The sequence below is a fragment of the Microplitis mediator genome, chromosome 11 (assembly GCF_029852145.1).
Source record: "Microplitis mediator isolate UGA2020A chromosome 11, iyMicMedi2.1, whole genome shotgun sequence".
Lineage (NCBI taxonomy): Eukaryota > Metazoa > Arthropoda > Insecta > Hymenoptera > Braconidae > Microplitis > Microplitis mediator.
Genome location: NC_079979.1, coordinates 1606654 through 1631195, shown reverse-complemented (window position 1 = coordinate 1631195; position 24542 = coordinate 1606654). Strand labels below are relative to the sequence as shown.

Genomic DNA, 24542 nt, shown 5'->3' with positions numbered 1-24542 from the left:
CGGAATAGCCTGTCGTGTGGTACGTTATCGTGCCGCACGCTCATCATTTATTCTACCCCACATATTTCTGTACACTTATCTGCGATGTCGATTAGAAATTCAAAAAATTATGAGACCTACAAGTAAAGTAAAAAAAACTTCTAATTTTGAGTTTTACACTGTAAAAAATCCGGAGTGGATCCGGATTGAAATTAAATCCGAATTCACTCCGGATTCACTCTGCCACTCGGAGTTCCGGAGTTTTAAAAAAAATCACTCCTCATGCGGAGTGAATTGGGATTTTTTTTTAGCGGAGTGATCTCGGAGTGATGCGGATTTATTTCACTCCGAATTCACTCCAGTCCAGAGTTTTAACATTTAAATCAATTTTTATATTAAATTGTTAAACAGCATGTGTGTGCGAGTGCGAGTGTCTGTGTGTGCGCGTGTCTGTGGATGTGTGTGCGTGCATGAGTGCGCGTGCGAGTGTGCAAATGTGTGCGTGTGTGTGATCGGGTGTATGTGTGTGTCTGATCTGGTGTGTGCGTTTGTGCGAATGTGTTCGGGTGAGTGCACGCGTGTGTTCGGGTGTGTGTGCGAATATGTGCGTGTGTGTGCGAATATGTGCGCGTGCGTGTTCGGGTATGTGTGCGTGTGTGTGTGTTCGGGTATGTGTGCGAATAAGTGCGTGTGTGTGTTTGGGGTGTGTGCGTGTATGTGTGCGTATCGGTTGATCAGTACTGTAATACGCGAATTTTTATTTCAATTTTACATAGTGGAGTTATATTTTATTAATAATATTTTTAAAACTCCCCTTCGGAGTGAATTTTACTCCGAGGGGAGTGAATAATTAAAAATTCATTCACTCCGGATTTACTCCGCATTCATTCCGCGAATTTTTTACAGTGTACGCAGGTTCAAACATCGAAAAAATAGTATATTACACTACAAGGGCAGAAAGTTTGAGATTCCTGCACTGCGCGCCATGATGCCCGAGGCTTCGCCCGTGTAGTGTATACTATTTTTCTTTATCTGCGGTCGAAAGTACGTTAATTAATATCGGTTTTCTTGCTTACAAATGTGTCTTGGTATGTCTTGATGCCTGCCCGACATTTGCAGCACGAGCGAAGCGAGTGCGGCTGGTCGGGGGCAGGCATCAAGTGCATCTAATAGACAAAAATAATAATAACTTTTTAAAATCAAATAAAAGTAATTAGATAGTTTAATATTAATTACAACATATTTTATTTTTCATCACATTCATCAGAATTATTAGGCATACATGAACAATAAAAATTATTAGTAATGTTGCCATTGAAAGTGCAGTTATTAAAAGTGTTGCGAGTATCTGCGTACGAAGCTAAATTTAATTTCTTTTCTTTCGAAAGAGTTCTTAGGGAGTTAGATTTAAATCTTTTTGCTGGTGGTTCATTTTTCTGCTGTTTGGAAAAAATGTTGATGGGTGATTTCGTAGTAAAGTGTGTAGGCTGAGTTACTAATGGTGATCTTCGAGCATGTGTTGTAAACGCGGTTGTTGGTGTTCGTGCTGTCGTTATTGTTGTTGATGGCGGTGGTGATATAGTTTTTTCGGGTATATTTAAATTATCAATATTAACTAAGTCTTCGGCATCAAATATGAAATCATCTCCAAAATCTTGGTCAGCAGTGTCAGCATATTGTAAATTTCCATGATTTGTCATTGTCGAGTTGCTTGAGCTAGTTGATGGTTTCGAATTATTATTAACGTCAGGACCAACTGTACCAGTAATTCTATTAAAAATTCTTTCCCTAGTTTTTAATAAATTCTCAACATAGCCTGTAAATTAGTAAAGGAATAAATTAGTAAAATAGGAAAATAGAATAATTAAAATATAATAATAACTTTGGACTATAGCTGTTGATTTCCAACCACCCAGTTGTTTAAGCATAGTTGTATTAGCACCTGAGTCAGACAACAATGTGGCAGCAGTCCTTCGGAAACAATGGCCAGTATAACGTTTTGGATCGGGTAAATTTAGAAATAACGCAATATTTGAAGTGTTGTCCCAATGGTGTTTCTTCCAATATTTTGGTGAACACATTTTCCTCTGCGATACTGTACGAAGAAATTATCAGAAAATGGTTCCTTCGGTCTCGATGATATGTATTTTTTGACTCTTACGTAAAAAAATTCGCCAATTATAAACTGCCGAGGCACATCATTTCTAGTATTGTTAACAGAAACAAGATACCGGTTCCCAAGATCTTCTACGTCTTGTCTTTTAAGGTTATAGATTTCTTGACATCGGAGGGCCCCAGAAATACCAAATATCAAGATAACCTAAAATCATAATAAAAATAAGAATATTAATATTCATATTATAAAAATATTAATATAGATTTATGTAAGTAAATATTCATATTAACCTTTTGATCCAAATGTGTTACGTCTGATGCATCATCGATAAATTTTATAACATCATTCCATTTCAACACTAAAGATTTTTTAGGCCTAAAACCTTTAGAATTATTTTTAACCAGACTTTTTAAATTTTGAAATTTTCCAATATCGATATTATCATTAGTATTTAATGTCTTTTTTAACATGGACCATGTAGACCATATAATCGACGGTTGTAACCTCTTACTTAATTCTTTAAAGTATACAATTAGGTTACTTTTATCAGAATTAGATAAAGAATCTCTGTGTTCTTGTAGCCATTTTTTATAGGCCTCATGATTTGTTAGGTATTTCTCTGCAGACTTCTTCGGCAACGTATCAGTTAATATTATCAGATTAGCTTCCGCATCAAAATTTCTCAGAGTTTCCTCATCGTCCGAAGAATCATCTGATGATGATAACACGTTCATTTTTTTTTTTTTTATTTTTTATTATTTCCACTCAATACAATATTTTATAGTTGATAATTGATTAGAAATATGCGGTCAAATTTTTTCAATTTTACGATTTGTTTGTATTAATACTTTTCGTGGTTTTTAAGAACAGGACAAAAGAAATTAAATTATATCAACATACACAACGCTGCCTCGTACTTCAGTTCAGTGCATACTAGTTTCTTTCTGCTCACTAGAGCAGTGCGCATGCGCGCCCCTACCAAAGCATCAATGCTAGACTTTCGGCCTCTCGGTCGAGGCACAAACTACGTACTTTCGGCCGTGGATAAAGAAAAAACTTTTTTCAAGTATCTGCGTGTTTGTGTCCCCCCGAGAAAATTATTTGTTTAATCTTAGTAAAAATGTACTTCAACCAAGAATATTTTATTAAAATAAGTATACATAATAATTTTTTATATCTTACACTTCCTGTTTAGACTCATAAGATTTGAATTGAATTTGATAAAAAATTAAATTTTTTTATGCTTATTAAAGTTAAGATTTAATTTATTTATCACTGTAATGTTATATTTCCTTACCCATTTGCCTTTACATCCTTCAACTGCACTCACATAGAGGCCTACAAATAGGATAGCCAACAATAAGATTTTTGTCAACATTTTCGATTATTCTCAATTTAGGCTGTAAAAATATAATAAACTTTCATTAATTTTTACAACTTAAAAAACAAAGATCATACGTTTAAATTGAACTGAGGCAGTTTCGTAAACAACTTAATTATCCCAAAGAAATGTTACAACTTTGTCTCTTAGAATGGAATAGTTTATAAGTTACTTAAATTAAAAAAAAAAAAATATCACTCGATACTGTAATAAAATAATTTAATTACCTATTCAAATACTTTTACAGTCTGCGATAACGCCAAATTGTTGTAATATCGAGGGCGTAATTCCTATCATATTTATAGTCAATCGATTCATTATCTATTGAGTTTTGGCTGACACATTTACCCTTGTTTATTTAAATCACAAGTGATTCGAAACTTCAAAGATTTTCTAGCGCAATATTGATATCTTGACACTTGAACTGTTTCATACAATGTAAACTATAAATGATACATTATCGGAATTTTTTATTTAACAAGTTCAAGTTTGAATCGAACATGAAACTTGTTATTTCAAATAATATGGAATATAAAATTATTATCAAATCTTTTAATAATAAGGTGAGATGTCATTTTACACTGAGAGAAAAAAACGGTTTTCTGAACTAAGGAATCGTAGTTCACAGACGACTCAGCTATTGAAGTCAGTTTCAGTAACTAATACGCCACAGTAAAGTGCTCTACGACTACATAGTCGTTCTTACTATTTTTAGTTACATATACTAAGATAGCAATAATGAACATAACTAGTTTAGGGAAAGTTTTTATTACTATCAGTTTAAAGTTAACATGACTATAATTTATATTGTAGTAAGCAATTTATTCTTAGTCTAATAAATATTAAGATTATTGTGATGTTAAAAATGGACACTTAGTTCTTCAGATCATTTATAATAGTAGCAATAAGTATTTGTGTCTAGATGTACACACTAGAAAATCGAACTTTCTGCGAATGTACTAATTTGACTTATTGTAACTAAACATTCATAGTTACCATTGCCATAATTTAGTATTGCAAGAAACAAAATTATTTAGCGATCTGTAGTGCAAATTTTGTTTTATTGTTACTGAATTCTTTTTTCTTTAATAGCCAAAATTTATGTGATAAATACAGAAAATTTTTTTTCTATTACATTAAATGTACTTGATGTTTTTCTATTATTACAAAAATTATTTTAGGAAACATTAATGTTAAACATTAATGTCATGATGTAATTTAGTACATACTATATTACAATCAAAAACGATACTAGTCACTCTGTCAAATAACAGAGAAGTACTAATGCCAGAATTGTTCTCAAGCTTGGAATATAATACTTCTGAAATAAGTTTCGTACCAGGGACACTACAAAAAGTGGGCGCGATCTAGTGGCGAGCACCGAACTACTCCCAATGCTGTTGCCTTGCTCTGATGACTTCCCTCTCCTCCATATATATCTTTTCTCCCAAGAAATTTATCCCTTAGTTTAAGCAACTATTCTGTTTTGGTTGGAGCATGAAAAGTTCTTCCGCTAAATAATAGTACTCATTGAGAGAAATTTTATTTTCTTTAAACAAAAAAGTGCAGATTGGTACAAAAAACTAATACATCTTACTTCAAAAAAATATCTAATATTAAGAAATAAAAACTTCTGTAACAAGTAAAAATTTATCTTGAATTTTTATCTCGAATCGAAATATTTTTTTTCAAGTCAACATATTCCCACGCTTAAATCGAAAAATTTTTACTTATTTAAAGAGTTTTAATTTCTCAATATAGGGGATATTTTTTGTAGCAAGATATGTTAGTTTTTAGTAACAATTGCATTTTTTAGTTTGAAGAAAATAAATTTTGTCAGAATAATTACTATTTTTTTAACGCGAGAATTTTTGTATGCTTCAGCCAAAAAAAAAAAAAAAAAAAAAGTTGTTTAAGCTAAAAGGAAAATTTATTGGGAGAAAAGATATATATCATCTTGATTGATTTTCATTTTAATAAATAATTCCGAATTGATTGACAACAAAAAATTTTTACACGCCCTTTTGGTATAAAAAAAAATTTTTTTTCAATTTTTCAATCGATCTTCACATTTTTAACAATTCGAAATTGATAAGCAAAAAAAATGTTTGATACGCTTCTTTGGCTCAGCAGACCCAATAAGGCGTATATTTTGCAGTACGCACTTTTGGCATTAGGATCGGAATTTATAGCCAGGGAAACTAAATATTAAGGGTATCCATAACTATATTCCCCTTGAATTTTTTTTTACAGTTGATTATTAGTCAGCAGAAATATTCTATAATTATTAAATTAACTGGAAATTGATTGTTTAGACAACTAAGATGAAATAGTACGGTTGATACTTTTGTCAGTAGTAAAAGAAACTAAATAAATGCAGTTCTATGAGACGACTACTAAACTCTTAGTTGAGTCAACTATTAAAATTATTTCTACCAACTATCATACAGTCACTAAGCTAACATAGTTACTGTATCTATATTATGTTAATCGACCCAATGATAAAGGTAATATTGTGTTCACTACCAAGCCTTGATTTATAAAGATTGAAGTTTTGTAGTGACCATAATGAGGCAAAAATAGTTTCTTAAATTTAGTTAATGTAACTATTTTTTCGTGCTGATTCACACTAGTATATAGTTCCAGTAACAATAAAAATTGGTTAGGGAGACTATATTTTTATATCTGTCGCTGAATAGTTCAGGTTACTAAGCACTTTTCTCTCAGTGTACAATTCTTTTCGAAGGCGGAATTGATGACCCTACAGATGATTTTATTTGACATATAATGCATACTTTAAAGTATGATATATATCACAAATGTTTTGAGCACGATTTACGGTTTCTGTCACACCTGAAGCCATCTCGAGGTATTCTGAAACACCCCTGATTAAAAAAAATGATTAAAAAGTATTTAAAATGATTTGTTTTTTAATCATTTCAAATACTTTTTAATCCTTCAAATCATTTCTAATCCTGTCTCTTATGGACATTTAACGTGTGAAATCATTTTTAATCATTTTTTTTAATCAGGGACCTAATAGATCTCAAGTAACCGCCGGTTGGTGGTATAGCGATCTCAATGTATTTTTTCGGCATGACCCATAAAATTTGAAATATCGCAAACTCTGCACTCGTCAATTTCTAAATAAGCTACAGTAGTTGCAAAATGTTTTCTTGAACGCGTAGCTCTTAATCTGTCGAGGTATTTCGCTTGACATTTTTTTGAAAATCGCCGTAGAAGATTGCATGCTCTTAAGTGCTTATACCGTGTTCCATCGAAGCCAGGGATCTCAAAAATGAACGGGTTGTTTCTGTCAACTATGATTAAGTTCACAAAATTCTGCATACTACTTGAAAGAAGTAGAGGCACTTCACGGTTTTTCGTGCCACCAAACTCAAATCTTAAGTATTCGTTTACTAATGATTTTTGCTTATCTGACAGTTCATCATAAGCATGTGGATTGGATTTAGAAAACTTTTCGGCACTCGAATAATCATCAATAAGAACTCTCTCAAGGTCCCCAGGTCGCTTTGAGATTAAATAACAAAATATACACAAGTATAGTTTGCGATAGTAAAAGCCAGTGACTGTATAAAAACTAATTTGAAAGATTATTGTATGCTTCAACCAGTGTGTTTCATAAAAAGTCACGGAATAAATTTATATCCTCCATGATTGGTAGTTCTTCTTTCTTGTGTCACTTTTGCCTAGTTTGTGTATTGTATGCCGAGGTATTGATTTTGATGGGATATTCTACTTCATACACATCTCAAAAATATTTTACTATTTTTAGCGTAGTATAATCTTGCACTTTGATCGTTTCTTCTAAATGTTAAATGTAAATCTCGATGGTGTACCTCTATTTAAAAGCGGTAGAAAAAGTTTCTGGCCTCATTCAGTGGGTAATAAATGAGGTTCCGCGAAATATTCGTCAGAAGTTTATGATTCTTGCTGGAATCTGGTACACTTCTTCGGAACCTCACCCACACAGTTTATGAATTTATACTTGGAATCTTTTATTAATCAAGTTAAAAATATTATGGAAGAGGGCTTAGATATTGTGACTGAAACTGGAGATGTAATTAAATATTTTTGCAAAATTTTCTGCTTTCCGGTTGATTCGGTGGCACGGCCTGTATTGCAAAACAGATTAAAGTTTAATGGATTCTATGGTTGTAGTTGGTGTTACCAACGTGGCGCGTATAACTCAAGAAGCATGAAGTATCCTTTAACATCTGAAACTCCGCAAGAACAGGATCATGAAGAATATCTAAGTGATATTAGACAATATAATAAGGATATGAAAAAACTTCCTAAAACAACAAGAAATCAAAAATATGCACTAAAAGGTATTAAAGGATCTAGTACTCTGTCATAACTTCCAGAATTTAATTGTGTTTCGGGTTATCCGCATGATTATATGCATGGAGTGTTTTTAGGTGTGACATGTCAACTATGGATAAATGGAGTCAAACATGTTTGTCATCTGATGAAAGAGAACTCTTTTTTAATGTCTTTTTTAATGCCACTTTTAGAAAAATTATTTAACAAGAGATCAGTATGATAATTATTAAGATCACAGAGCTCGCACTGACTCTCGTGAGTGATATTTGCAATATCAGATCTCTTTACTTTACAAAATCTACAAAAATACGTAGCATTAAAACATTCAGTAAATCCAAGAAGTGAGTGGACTCCTAAATTATCTCCAAGTATTAACGATGATTGAAAATACAATTCTATTGAGCAAGAAGGTAATTAGATCATTAATCCATCCTTACTTAACTCATTAAATTCTTTTATTATTTTTTCAAAAAGAACGTCATCAGTAATCGCATGTTTGTCTAGAGGATTGAACAACATATAAAGAAATATATTCTCTAATTTCGGTTGGTTTTGTGGAGGGATATAAGGTAAATTAATATATACACCACCACATTTACTAATACATACACCACCACATTTACTAATACTTCTGTGGCTTCCTAGTGGGTTATTTATTTCAAACTCATCAAAATAAAGAAACAACACAGAAAAAAATCAATAGTAAATGCAACATGATGGAGTCTTGGTAAATAAACATGATGGAATCATGTTGCATCCACATGATTTGTCATGTTTCGGCTACATGATAATCATGTTGCGGTAGCATGAGAAAAATCATGTGGCAGCAACATGATTGTCATGTAGCCTTAATAGTATAAAATTAAGCTGCAACAACTAAATATTTATGCTTCAGAAAAAGTATTTATTATCAAGCAACTAGATTTTTTCGGATTTATAATATTGCAGATGAAAATAAGAGTAAATTATCGAATTATACAATTTGTGAAGATATCTTTGTTTATTCAAATTATATACAATTTTTATCGCCAATAGCTTTGGTTTGTGATAAAAGTAATTAAATTATTATCAATTGTTATTATTTTCGAATCAAGTGTCTTGATGCAACATAATTCAAGCCTTCTTTTTTTGTCGATAGACAAGGTACAATTGGTGTTAAAAGATTAAGGTTCCTTACACAATTAGCGTGACTATTTATTTTTACATTCCACGCATGATAATGACGATCAAATGCTATCGGTGTTATACCATACATGACAAGAAAAACATCGTTCGCTATTGCATAAATTTTGTAAATTTTTCCAAACTGCGGTCCATTACTTTCGTCGATTTGTACAAACACCACTGTGTTTGATTGATACGTATGTCCATTATACACGACGTGATCTAAAAGTTGAATATCAGAGGGTAAAATACGGGGAAAAAACTCTCTCGTCTTCGTCATTATCTTCGTCATTATTTTGAGATTTCACCTTCGATATATTACTATTAAAATTACCAAAAATTGACAAATAAGTAGCTTTCAATTGATCCCTAGTTGCTATAGTAACTAATAAATTTTTTGAACAAGATGTTATAACTGCAGTTTTTCCTTAAGGGAAAAACAATTTTGTTGGAAAATGATGAACGTTGCTCTTTCCATAGTGAGCCCTGAATAAAACTGCTTTTTATTTCTGTTTCAGATTCTAAACTTCGCCGGTATTCAATTGTTTTTCGTAATACATTTGGAGATTCAAAAAAATTTTTCTAAACTTCTGGTAAAGGTTCTTTTTTGGCGTATATTTTAATTCATTGGCACTAACTCGTTAATACCTTCAATGTTTTTGGATTCGTATCGTTCACCAATTTCAAATGATTCTGACATAATTAATGTGCCATTGTTTTTAAAAATTTTGAATTGTCTCCATTCATGATCCATTTTCGAAAATGGAGTAGACATTATTTTAAAGATTTTGTCCATGTCATATTTTATAATTTCCACGTTCTTTTTTGAATTTAATACCGTTTGAATATCATCAAGTAAGCTCTGAAAAATTTTCTTTATCAAATTTCCAAAAGATTAGAAATATATAATTGTGCCTGTTCTGCAATATCATTTTGAAGTAACATAATTCTTTCTTTAGACAAAACATTTGGGAATGTTGAATTAGTATCCATTTTTTAAATTAATTTTTAATAAGCTTTTAATTTTTATCTATGAAAATTTTCTTCAAAATTTAACTTTTGATTTGTTTGATGTTTTGAATTATGAATATATTAATTGATACACGTAACTAATCTTAGTTATAATTAAGCCATTGATAATATAGTAAAACTGTTAAATTAATTAACAAAAAAAATTATTTAAATTATATTATAAAATTTTGTTTTTAGCAAACGCTATTTTTTAATCACCATCGATTGCACGTACAGCAGGTCCTGGCTTACGTACTGCAGAAAGACTGCAATGACTCGAAGTCTCACTGAGCATGGACTGAAAAGCATTGCAGTTGCAAAACCTAGCTTCTCTTACCTCACTCAAGAATTCTCATTGGCCAACTCTTAACTTTAACCCCTCTCCTCTCAATCAAGTCATCTCATTGGAGCGCAGATACCGATTTTTCCCACTCCGTTGAGAGCATTCTAGAACCCGACTCGGGTGTAAAAGAAGGGGATCTGAGAGCGGAAGTCCAACAGTCAATTGATCGATTTCGTAGTGAACAATGATATTAACTAATCTTTTTCGATGAGCTTCATCAAAACACTGGTGTTGTTTATAGTAACGGAAAATTTGTTTGCCTTCGGAAGATGACCCAACTACTTCGTCCAGTTTCTAAATAGTAGTTTATCTATCTAGTGCGATCGTGTTTAAGACGCGAGTGTGAAGATTGATGCCCGAGCCGAAGGCGATTGATTCATTTATTGTATTGTTTTATCCGTTATAATAATTATTTTTATTTTAATACCGGTGACATTGACGCTCAAGTGACTTTTTTATACACTACGAGAGTTTTATAAATTTTTTAAAACAACTTTTGTTCAATTTATAGTAATCTCGGCGGAAAAGTCGTCCTCTCACTACCATTAGTTGGCACGTATTTCCTATACCCCCACTATCCATTTTGAGACGACTTTTTCGTCGGGACTGCTATAATTCCGGATTTAATCTATTAGTTGATTTAATTAATTTATTTCTATCGACTAGAGTGGAGACTAGATTCGAAAATAAATTTTCCGGTGCGTGGTTTACACAATCTGCCTGGATTTACGGATAAATTTAAGGTCTACTTCCGGTTTCGAATTATTTTATATTTTGATTGATTATGACCATGTACAATATATACGCGACAATACTAGATAGACCCGACGTATACGACTAAGTATTTATTTAATTATTCCGACCTCCCTGCCTGGAATAAATTAATAAATATTGGTTAACAATCTGTTGAGTCTCTGGATTCGTCGTGGTCCTTATCCGTGTATGTGTCTCGTTCTTCTATAACGGGGTTAATTTGAATTACCGCGTTCAAATTAAATCAAAATAAAATCTATTATGCATACCCAATGAACAAAGATTTTGTCTAATCATATATGATCATGCATAATTGTCTATATATGATCAGATCCAAAAATTGGCCAGGTCTGATCATACATAACTTGATCTGTTTATACATGATCATATATGATTATATATAATCATATATGATTATATATAATCATGCATGAACGAATATAGTCATTTTTAGAATCTCATTTAGAATATCTATAAATTATTAATTAGGTAGTTTAATTAGAATTTATTGTCTTCATCAATATCAATGTCGGTTAAAATTAAATAAAAAAAAAAAAAAAAAAATCATTAACCATCGACAATTATTTTACTACGAGGTCACCCATCCAATTAATGTCCAACGCCGATGCTGCTTAACTTTGGTTATCGATGGTTTGTAGTCTCATCCTCTAGTCTGTTATACACTTACGATTAAAAAACGTTTATGGCAGTAGTTAACTCAAATAATCAAATTGATACTTTATACTTTTAAATTGCTGCCGAAACCTTTGAACATTTTTCAAGTATTGGGGATTTAAGTTTGATTGATAGTTGACAGAATAAAAATTTAATGACATTGATATTAAAAAATTGTCATATTATTCAATATATATATATATATATACCCTTATTAAAAGAAACGATTGAAACGATTAGAAAAAAAAAATTTTAAATACTTTTTAATGCTTTTGAATACTTTGAATACTTTTGAATCGCCCTTCTTATAAGCATTTAACATTGCAAATCGTTTCGAATCGTTTCTTTTAATCAGGTTATATATATATATATATATATATAAGGTTACTAGGTTCTAAGGTTTATAAGTAAAAAGTTATAAGGGTTATAAAAGGTTTATAAGGTTTATAAGTAAGATATAAGGTTTTAAGGTATAAGATTTACAAGGTTAAATTAATTAAAAGGTTTAAAGTGTAAAATTAAAATTATAACAATTTATTTATAAATTATCCTTCCTCTTCCTTCTCTTACAATTAAACAAAAATTACACCCACCCTGACGATCTAAGATCCGGCTCTGGGAGGCCGTTATTACTTCCAGTGGCGCCCTTTGTAAGGACGACCAGAGTAACAGCTTAGCCCTGTTATACTTCCTCTTGCTTTTTTATCTCGTTTGAACTCCTTCTCGTTTTTTTCCAAATTATTTCGTTGTTTCTTCTTCACCTTTAGCATTCCAGCGTCTGAACTCTGGCCCGGTTGTTTCGGGTCTGTGTCTGGATCTGCTTCCGTCTTCATCTTATAAAATTTCACCTTGTATGAACTCAGAAGTTTTGGGCGCCATTGTCTCCTTACGTAATTACTAAAGTGGGGCTGGGGATCGAGCCCCTCCAATTTCCCCTCTGGATGACAAGTCGCGCTCTACCCCTGGGGTAGTTTTGTAGCTGACTATTGACAGCGCGCATAATTTACCCCGACACAACTTTAAAATTAAATTACAGTTATGAGTCGTGGACTTCTGGATTTTTCAAACTTTTTTATTAATAATTCCAATGAATTTTATTATTATCATTTAATTTAATACGCCCAGTTGCAAGATATTGCAACGCCTTCGGGAATATTTTATGCTCGGAAATTTTGACCCTTTCTTGTAGACTTTCAATAGTATCATTCGGTAAAACTGGTACTGCTTCTTGTTCAATAATAGCTCCGGAGTCAATTTCAACCTAAAAAAACAAATTTAATTTAAAAAAATGAAATAATTTTTCCCTTCGAAAATAAAAAATAATTATTAAGGTAGTTGTCGTGCTGTTAGCCTTCATTGGTAAAATTTCATGAAATTGGAATATAGTATTGAGAAAGATGTCCGGGATGTAATTTTCAAAAAATCATAACTTTTGACCGATCGTAAAGCGAGATATTGATACCCGGGAAAAAAAATTTAGATCTGTTCTGATCAAATTTGATCATAATTTATACTGAACCCAGACCAGAGTAGATCTGATTTGATCTGTTTAGATCAAACTAGATCTGATCAGATATGACATTTTTCTTTGAGGAAAAATAGTCCAGATCTACCCTGATCAAATCTAATCAAGTTAGATCAACCTAGATCTAGTCAGATCAAAATAGATCAACATTGATTAAACGATCAATTTATGTGAAGTAAATATAAAGAGATCTAATTGGATCAGTACGGATCAAACCAGATCTGAGCTGAAATAACTTTTTCTCGGGAAAAAAAGTTCAGATCTGCTCTGATTAGATTAGAACTGTACAGATTATAAAGAAATACTTTTTCACATTATACTAGAATTGTAAGATTAACTGGCTGAATTTTGACACATTCACCTAAATTTTGATAATTCTAAAAAGTCTATCGTTATTTAAATTGGTATCTTCTTAATTATATGTTAATTTGTATTGTTTGGAGAAGAGTGATCTTAAATATGAATCTTTATTAAGTTAAATATCAATTGTATTATTCAAAGGAGAAGATATAGCTGATCTCATACCCTAGCAGACCTGATTTACCGTAAATTTACGGTAATTTTACCGTAAATCTACCGTAGAATACCATAAAATTCGAGTAGATTTACCGTAAATTACGGTAAACCCACCGTAAATTACGGTAAATCCACCGTAATTTACGGTGGATTACCGTAAATTACGGCGGGTATACCGTAAATTTACCGTCGAATACGATAAATCTACCGTTAAAAATTCGGGTGGATTACCGAATTACCGTAATTTACGGTGGATTACCGTATTTCCGTATTTTACGGTAAATCCACCGTAAATTACGGTAAATCGGCATTTTACGGTGGATTACCGTAATTTACGGTGGGTTTACCGTAATTTGGGTCCGTTAGGGTATGGAACATGAAACGTTTACTTTTAATTTTAATGGCTTCAATCCTATATATTTTATATTATTGTGATATATTTAATATATTTTTAATCAGACATATCAATTTTTATTAGGATAAAGATAAAAAAACAGATCTATTTAGATCTAGCGAATTAGATCAAATTTGATCTGAGCAGATCTGAGAGTGTTTTTTATTTACCTTGATCTGTTTAGATCCACGCAGATCTATTCTGATCAGAGTAGATCTAATTTGATCTAAACAGATCTGGCCAAAATGCAGATCTGTTCAGATCTGAAACATCAGATCTAATTTGATCTGAATAGATCTAAATTTTTTTTCCTGGGATAATCAAACATTTTTCAATATATTTTATTTTTGGAATAACTCAAAACGTACAGTACCGATCAAGCTCAATTTTTAACACCATTTTGAAATTAATAAGCCGCTTCGGAAGCTACTTTAAAGATCTAAATCACTTCATCCGTTCGAAAGTTATAGAATATTTACGTACGTACGTATTTACATACATACACTTAAATATCCTCTTATAAATAAACAGAATCACTTCCTAGGATCTCAAAACTTCGAGATTTGTTGAAAACTCGGTTTTCGAAAATCGGACCGAAATGAATAGCTCCCGTTTTTATCAAAATTTCCAATTTTCTTAGCGGTGATTTAAAAATAATTTTGTCACCGATTAGTAATAAAGTTATAAGTATTCAAAGGTAATTTCGAAATGAGTAAAAGCGAGTAAACAATATGAAGGGAAAGAGCAAGCAATAGCAAAAGACAGAGAGAGAGTGGGCAATAGCACGCGCTATAGGTATGATAACAATTTCCTTAATAAAAACAATAATTTAAAAAAATACTCACATCAACAAAGTGAACAGTGCATCCAGTAACCCTAGCACCCATTTCTAATACATCTTTATGTGGATTAGCTCCTTTAAAAGCTGGTAGCAGTGATGGATGTACGTTTAACAAAGCTCCCTTCCATTTTCTAACAAATTTTTCCGTCAGAATCCTCATAAATCCCGCAAGACAAACGATTTCTACTTCCGCCGCTATCAATTCCACGTCCATAGCTTCATCAAACTCTTGACGTGTCTTGTAATCTGAGTGCTTTATAACTCGCGTCGCAATACCAGCACGCTCAGCACGTCTCAGACCTTCAACGTCAGCTTTATTCGATATTACTATGACTATTTCAGCGGCCATTTGCTGCGCAGGATCTCTTGTTGCATCAATAAGTGCCTGAAGATTTGTTCCGCTACCAGAAATAAGTACTCCCACTTTTTTACGCGGGTTCATTAATCTCTCTATCAATTTAGGCACATGCTGACGCATTTCAATTCCAATAGCCCGTGAAAAATTATTAATAACAGTTGATTTGTCTATTTTTTCAACAACCGATCCAATAACGACTGGTTCCTCTTGTTCCAACGCCTTGAGTACTTGATCTTGATTATCTTTTGAGCAAATAATTACAGCTCCAATACCACAATTAAATGTCCTCAGCATTTCCAGTTCATTAACGCCACCAGCCGTAGCGAGCCATCCAAAAATTTTCGGTATTTTCCACTGCTCAGCATTTAAAATAACTCCCAAATCATTTGGCAGAATTCTTGGTACATTTTCGATCAATCCACCGCCTGTAATATGAGCAAATGCCTTGATAGTTTTACTTTTAAGTGCCGTAACAACACTACGCGTATATATTTTAGTTGGTACCAATAATTCATCAGCGATAGTACGTTTTGAAAATGGGGCAGTGTCATGTAAATTAATTCCGTTTAATTCTATTATTTTTCTTACTAAACTGAACCCATTGCTGTGGACACCCGATGAGGGTAATCCAATAACAACATCACCAACAATAATATCATTAGTTCTAGGTAATAAATCAGTTCGTTCGACAGCACCGACAGCGAATCCAGCAAGATCATAATCACCAACAGCATACATATCAGGCATTTCAGCAGTTTCACCTCCAATTAATGAGCAACCAGCACGTCTGCAGCCTTCAACAATTCCACTGACAACTTCAGCAGCGACATTAACATCAAGATTACCGCATGCAAAGTAATCCAAGAAGAAAAGTGGCTCTGCACCGTGTGCTAACACATCATTTACACACATCGCTACTAAATCAATTCCTACTGATCCATGCTTACCCGACTCGATGGCTATTTTCAATTTTGTTCCAACACCATCGGTACCGCTCACTAAAATCGGATCTACAAAACCCGCAGCGCGAGTATCAAAAAGACCACCAAATCCACCAATTGATCCCATCACTCCTGAACGTTTTGTTCCTGAGACTAGAGCTTTTATTTTTCCTACCAATGAATCTCCAGCTTCAATATCAACTCCACTACTCTTGTAGGATACAGTTCCGGATTTTAAAATTGAGGAAGCGATTCCTTTATGTGCGATATCATGTCGGTATTGCTTGCCATCGAATGTTATGTCGCGGGCTGCGATTGTCGCTTTAGTGGCCGCAGATTCTAAAGAGTTAGACAAACAAGTGGTTATCAAAACTCTTCCACCATTAGTGACTATTTCTCCGTTACATAAAGCAGTTCCGCTGTGAAATACGTAATGATCTGGACGTGATTCAATCGCATTTATGCCAGTTATCACTTGGCCTTTTGAAGATGAAGCTGGATAACCACGTGACGCCAGAACTACTCCAACGGCAAATTTATTTGAGTGCCAGTTGATGTTGATATCTGACAATTTGCCTTGACAACAAGCTTTCATTATCATAAAAAGATCCGAGTCTAGTAGAGGCATAATTATTTGAGTCTCTGGATCACCAAATCAGCAATTAAATTCTAAAACCTTGGGTCCATCCTTTGTCAGCATCAGTCCTGCGTACAAAACACCAACATATGGAAGTTTGTCGTGCTGAAAACCTTGGATCGCTGCATCAAGAACTTGGGTCCTGACGATTTCATGGTCATTTGAATCAATCAAATGATAAGGGCCGTAAGCACCCATTCCACCGGTATTGGGACCAAGATCACCGTCAAATATTCTCTTGTGATCTTGCATCGCTGGCATCATTTTAACAGTTTTTCCATCAGTGAATGCCAGCATCGATACTTCTTCTCCTTCAAGAAGCTCTTCAACGACAATCGTATCACCAGCGGAGCCGAATTTTTTCTCAACCAACATCTCATCAATTGCTTTACAAGCCTCTTCTTCATTAGCAGCCACCACAACGCCTTTACCAGCCGCTAAACCGGTTGCTTTTATTACTAAAGCACGAAACGGTGCAGTTTTAACAAACGCTTTGGCTTTTGTGGCAGAAGTAAACGAACACCATTGTGCAGTTGGAATTTTATGACGATCCATAAATGACTTGGCCCAGTCTTTGTCAGATTCTAGTAAAGCCGGTGATTTTTCTGGTCCAAAACACATTATCCCTGCAGTCTTTAGCTCATTGGCTAGGCCATTTGCTAAATATTCTTCTGGACCGACTGCTACTAGTGTTATGGATTCTTTTTTACACCACGCAGTTACTTCTTCGTTATTTTTAATATTGATATTTATTAAATTTACTTTTTTTATTTTTTCCATACCACAATTGCCAGGTGACACGTAAATTTCTTCAACCTAAATTAAAAATTTACTATTTTATTATTTATTCAATTTTTAATTATTAATATTTATTACTACGATAGAGTGTCTAGTAAATGAAAAAAATTTATTTGATTTGAAAATTTTGATTTGCTGCAGTTATTTGTATTTGTATTTTTGTACTACTCACTCGGGTCAAAAAATTAGATCTGTTTTGAAATAAATGATAAACTCTAATATTTTTCTTTAATTCAAGCTTATAAATCATATTTATTTTATATAGGAATGTAATCTGTTTTTGTCCGTACTAGTCATTATCCAGACTAATATCAGACTTATTTGAGTATGATATTTATTCTGTCTTAAATCGCGTTTAGACTAAAACCAGACTTTTTTGTTATAATTAATGGTCTGTGTTCAATTGTTTTTAAGGACAAAAACAGGACTTTTTATAAATATAAATAATAATAATAATAATAATTATAATCTAGATTTATAAATTTATTTTGATTTTCTTGGTATTTGAAACATGCTATTGCGCTTATATGATAAGATCCCACACGAAGAAAAATGTTGGCTCGAAACCTACCAATTTTTACAAAGCTGTCAACCAAACTTGAAACAGGAAGTGAAGCATCCAAAAAATTATTGTGCTCTTAGGAAAAATTATTATGCTGCGCCACAAAACTTAATAAGCGCGAGAAATTTATTGATAAGCTTTAATTTCAATTACTTTCATACCTTATAATAATTTTGATGCAGCATAATAATTTTTTATAAGAGCACAATAATTTTTTGGATGCTTCACTTCCTGTTTCAAGTTTGGTCGACAGCATTGTAAAAATTGGTAGGTTTCGAGCCAACATTTTTCTCCGTGGCACAAGAATTTTGATGTTTTGTAATGCCATTTTGTAATTATCTAGTAAATAAAAAAAATTTCTTGACATTTTAAGAGCTCCCGCATGAAAATAACATATATTTTGATTATATATAAAAAAATATACCGTGAATATATAATTTTATAAAACGGGTAAAATGTATGTATAATAAAATATAATATTTATATAAATTCAAAGTTATACTTTGATTTATAATTTAAATTATAAAAAAATATATACATATTTTCATAATATGTAATATAATTATAAAATATAATTTTTAACTTATAAAATTCATTATAAATTTACATATATTGGAATGATATATAATAGAATATATTTTTTTATATATTAAATATTATATTGTTAAATATATTTTTTTATATAATTGACGTTGGAGAATCTCAACATATTGAATTGTATATTGTATTATATAATACATTATATATCTAAAAATATAAAATAAAATATGAAAAATAAAGACTTTCAGTTTGACGATGATTGTGAGTATCAATGAGAATATATTTTATTCGAGTAAATTAAGTATGTAGATTGAACTTGAAAGGAAGTTTGTAGAGAGAGTCGTTATGACTATAAATTTTCATTTATATGATTAATTTTTAATATAAAAAAATAATTACTCAAAATAAAATAAGTTTTAGAGGATACCGAAAGAGCATTCATGGAACTGAAAATTTTTCGATGCACAAAAGTGTCATGTATATCTTTTAATATATACAAGCTTACATACGAGCATTATATATTATATTATACTGTTAATAATATAATTTGAATTATAAAATCATAATATATATAAACCTATAAATTGATACTATATAATGACATATATTTTTTTTATATAATCTAATATTATATGGAGTTTTTATAATGATAATATATGCCAAAATATAAAATTATATATTATATTGATATACTTTTAAAATATAAAATTTTATATTGAAAACGGCAAAAAAGTAGTTATTTTTAAATATATAATTATTTATATTATAAATTATACTATAATATAATAAATATTATATTATCTGATATAATTTCAGAGTATAAGTTTTTTTCATGTGGGTTATTTTATCACTTTTATTCAAGGCTATAAATATTCAGTCAAGACAACTAAAAATTAAGCTGTCAAATTTTCATTTACTGCCGACATTTTTAAACAAAAGATACTGAATAAATAGTAAATAAAACATAATCAATTCTGTAACTTATTATTTTTTTTATAAATATTGCCTATGAATAAATATTTCATAAGTCCATGATATAATCTAGTTTTGTCCTTGTAAATTTTCATAACTAAAATTTTTTAAAGTCCAAGAATTAATCTAGTTTGGTTTGCTCGTAACGCAATTGTTTTCTAAAATAACAGGTCGAAAACAGCTTGAAATTTTTGTAAAAGATCAAAAACAGATCAAATAGTCCAATTAGACTAAAATCAGATCAAATTTTTCGACCCGGGTCAAATACGACGATCGTAAACAACAACATTTCAAAAAATTATACTATATTTTATCTTTAAAAATAAAAATTTTCAAACACAGTAATTAGACCAATAGCAGTACACTCTCTATAAATGAAAAAAACCAATAACAAGTATAATTATAGTGTTTTTTTTTTTTTAACAAATCGTATGCATCAAATCTATATAAAAATTACTTATTCCAAATTATAAACCGTTGGTTAAATTGTCCCACTACCCGGGTGAAAAAAAAATCCAAAAAAGTTCGACTTGTGAAACTTCTAAACTTGACACAGATTAAAACGTCGAGTGAATTTTTTTTTGAACTGTTGTAATTTCGATAGTAAAAAGAAAGTTTATCTAGAATTTTATGTGAGCAAACTTTGAGTGAAACAGTAACGTTTTTAAAACATATTTTTAAAAACGTATTTTTACTACTTTTTACCCTGGTTTCTAATAGGTTCAAAAACCTCTAATTTGGAACTTTTTATAATCGTTTTTTGATTCTTATCGAGCTATCGGTTTCTGTTGGATTCCCTGTACAAAAATCAATCTTTATTCCTTTATATATTTTACTTTAATATTTCTTTTGACTAAATATTCTGTTCGAAATATTATTTCGAACAGTGTTGCTTTTAATACGTAATGTATATTAAGAAGAGTTCAAAATGTGTAAATGTTTACTTAAGGAAAAGAAAACTAGCATGGATCAAATTTTATGACCTTAGGTACTTGGGTCGACGAGAGATTGAGGCCCATGTTCCAAGTAAATGCAAGGCAATATGTTTTTCTTCATTTGCACTTATATATATATATATATTAGACTGGGCCAAAAAAATCGACTATTTTTTTTTTTTAACGATACTGTGTAAATATTATTTGGGATGACAAAAAAAAATTATTGTGAAAATTTGAGCCCTTAATTTTGATATTAAGAGGTGTATCATCGCAATTTTCGATTTTTTTAAATGAGCGGGTTTTTGTCTCATAACTCTCAATCCATCGAGATAAACGAAATCGACTCAGATACACTTTTTGAAGGAAATTTGATGTTCTACAAAAAAGGTCTGATTGAAATTTTTCGTCAGATGAACCGTTTCCTTATAATCATGCTTTGAACGTTGGTATGATTTTAAAATTTGATTGTTCAACTTTGGAATTTTGTAATTCATGTTAAAATAAGTTTCCGGAAAAAGACAATGAATATTCTTAAAGGAAATTGAATGCTCTACAAAAAAAGTCTCTTAACAATTTTCGCTAAATTCACTCCTTCAAAAGTTATTCAAGGTTGAAGTTATGTAAAACGACTTCAATAATCTTAAATAACTTTTGAAGGAGTGAATTTAGCGAAAATTGTTAAGAGACTTTTTTTGTAGAGCATTCAATTTCCTTCAAGAATATTTATTGTCTTTTTCCGGAAACTTATTTTAACATGAATTAAAAAATTCCAAAGTTGAACAATCAAATTTTAAAATCATACCAACGTTCAAAGCATGATTATAAGGAAACGGTTCATCTGACGAAAAATTTTAATCAGACCTTTTTTGTAGAGCATCAAATTTCCTTTAAAAAGTGTATCTGAGTCGATTTCGTTTATCTCGATGGATTGAGAGTTATGAGACAAAAACCCGCTCATTTAAAAAAAATCGAAAATTGCGATGATACACCTCTTAATATCAAAATTAAGGGCTCAAATTTTCACAATAATTTTTTTTTGTCATCCCAAATAATATTTACACAGTATCGTTAAAAAAAAAAAAATAGTAGATTTTTTTGGCCCAGTCTAATGTATATATATTTTGAACTTAGACATCTTCGGTATAGAAAAAGAGGAGAGGTGGTTAGACCTCAGTGTTAAACAATATTAAAAGAATGAGTTAGTTTAAGCTAAATCTCTTACGACCCTACAGCGCGTATTTAATGAAAAGAAATAATTTTCATTTGTTTCTGTGGGAGTACTTTTACACTCTCAGAAAAAATTCTGTCAACCACCGTACTCTTCGGGTCATAAAATCCCTTCCCCAGTATTCAAGGGGCTCATGACGTCACGGGATCCTAAGAACAACTCTAAGTGTTAGAAAAGGCTAACACCCTCGAGAGTCAAGGGGCATGAGGCAGATTTTCCTCAGCCTTCGGGAGACACGCACTACCAGCTTGGAACACTGGTCCCGTTTTCTTTTTTTCCCTTATCGTACCATTGTAATCGCGGAGTACTGTTTTGATATTTATAATTACATGCAAATTTAACAGATTGTATCACATTGCTGATAATTATACTCTACGCGTTTTATTAATTATTGTGGAAATCATTCAACATCATTCGAACATTGTAAAGAGTGTAGTTAAAAATAGGTATTCAAAAATAGGTTTTGAAAACGTTCTTTTTTTCAGTCAAAATTTGTTCATATAAAGTCCTAAATAATTAATTTTTTTTATTATCAAAATTAAAAAAGTTCAATAAAAGTTCCACTTGAAGTTCTAATCTTTCTCTAGTTTGGAAGTGCCACATGTCGAACTTTTTTGGGATCTTTGTAGAATGAATTTTTTTCACGCTGGCACTGAGTTTTCACGACTTCTCATAAACTTAATTTTTTTTTATCATTATTGATAATTTTTGTATAGGGCAGAATTACCATTTGTGGCCACTGCTCCATTTTTGGGCATTTAATACTTTATTTTAATTAATGAAAAAATATAAAATAAAATTTTCATTGCGGCAGTGTGATAAAGCATCTTTTTACACATTTCAAAAATTAATTATACCATTGTGTCTTTTACAAATTATTTTATTAAAATTTTTCAAGTGTCCAAAGCTGGCCCTAATGTGGTCAAAAATGAAAGCTCTACCCTACTTTTTATTAATTTTTATTTCAAACTCCTTATATACTTTTACGCCTACTAAAATTTTAGAAATTAAATGTCACTATTTTATAACAAAATTCTTTACTGAAATTTTTAAATTCTTTTAGATGTTCTGCTATTGGTCTCTTTGATCTACACTAATAAATAAATAAGTAAATAAATAAATAATAATTACTTGAGGTGATTGGGCAAGTTTCCAACAAATCGCATGTTCTCGTCCTCCACCACCGATTACAAGAACTTTTTCTCCCATTATTTTATTTATTGTCCTAAAAATAAAAACGATTATTAATTGAAATTCTCCATTAAATTACTTTTATAAGAATTAACACCAATTATTGATGTTGATGATTTTTCTCAAGTTTAACTTCGAGAAAAAAATCAAATTTTAAACACATAAAATACAAATAATTTACATAAAATACAAGTAATTTATATAAATAATATATCTATTTATTAGTATAGTAATAAATAGATATTTTTATATAAGGGTCATTCCACCAAATAAAATTTTTTTTTGAAGGTGACCCCCGCGGATGTTGTTCAAATTTCGTGGAGTGATTGTCTACATCAGAATAAAGATTCCCTAAATAGTTGAGCTCTTAATACGTATTAAGTACTTTCGTAGTAATGATTTTTTGAATTTTGACGATTTTTTTTTTAACTTTTTCATTAATTTTTTTCTATAGTAAAAACACTTTTTATAAGAATACAAGCATTACAATTTTTTTGTATAAAAATTCTCAGCTTTTCGATAAAAATATTCATTTTTCATTATAAGTAGGGGAGGGTGGGGCAGAGCGGCCCCCCTGAAATTTTGACCAAAAAAAAAATTTTTTTTTTTCGACTAATTACTATAAATCCGATATGTTTGCGCATTTTTACCCCTACGCATGACATTTGGGGCAAAATGGACAAGCCCAAAATTTTGAAAAAGTGATTTTTTCATATTTTTATCGTCAAATTAAAAAAAAATTATTATAATTCCACATTTCTAGCCCTACGCATAACACTTGAGGCAAAATGAACCAGCCTAAACTTCCGAAAAAATTATTTTTTCATATTTTTCGGCCGTTTCTCTATGTAAGAGGCAAATTTGGTCACTAAAAATTTATAAAAATTAAATTTTTTTTTTTAGTTGATAAATTTTTGAAATAAAGTAAAATTATAGAATTGATTTTTTTTTTTATTAAATAACAATTAGTAATTGAGGTAATCAAGAGTGAACGATTTTTTAAGCTTTAAAAAATTTTTTTCGAGTAATATAAAACCAAAAATAGTTGCCAAGAGAAAGAAATACATTCTTAATGATGAAAACAATTTAAAAAAAAAAAAAACGAAAAAAAAATTTTTTTATCACTTTTTGAAGGGGGGCCGCTCTGCCCCACAAAAAAAAAATTTTTTTTCAGAATTTTGGCAAAATGTCCATAAATTTGTTCGAAATAGGACAAAAGTAAAGTGATCCTATGGTTAAAAGCCACAAAAAATAATAATTGGCTTAGGGGGGCCGCTCTGCCCCACCCTTTCCTAATGGAATACCATCAAAACTTTAATTAAAGTGAAAAAA

The 24542-nt window shown here is 31.1% G+C and overlaps 2 protein-coding genes and 1 long non-coding RNA gene across 3 annotated transcripts; 1 reads left to right on the top strand and 2 right to left on the bottom strand.

The window, feature by feature from the left end:
* Window positions 1-1223: 1223 nt before the first annotated feature.
* LOC130677725 (uncharacterized) lies at window positions 1224-3000 on the bottom strand. The gene is made up of 3 exons (XM_057484576.1): window positions 2386-3000; window positions 1862-2299; window positions 1224-1795 (listed from the first exon to the last, which is right to left on the bottom strand). The coding sequence occupies exons 2-3, from the start codon at window positions 2058-2060 to the stop codon at window positions 1224-1226; spliced, it is 771 nt and encodes a 256-aa protein (XP_057340559.1). The 5' UTR covers window positions 2061-2299; window positions 2386-3000.
* A 4721-nt stretch (window positions 3001-7721) lies between these two features.
* LOC130677485 (uncharacterized) lies at window positions 7722-11303 on the top strand. The gene is made up of 3 exons (XR_008991621.1): window positions 7722-8233; window positions 9506-9580; window positions 10197-11303. It is a non-coding gene; the product is annotated as an uncharacterized LOC130677485 (long non-coding RNA).
* Window positions 11304-12705: 1402 nt separating this feature from the next.
* On the bottom strand, window positions 12706-23228 carry LOC130677333 (trifunctional purine biosynthetic protein adenosine-3-like). The gene is given in 3 exon segments (XM_057484054.1): window positions 12706-13030; window positions 15050-17797; window positions 23151-23228. Coding segments are annotated over 3 exon segments (3012 nt in total). The 3' UTR covers window positions 12706-12844.
* Between the last annotated feature and the right edge of the window lie 1314 nt (window positions 23229-24542).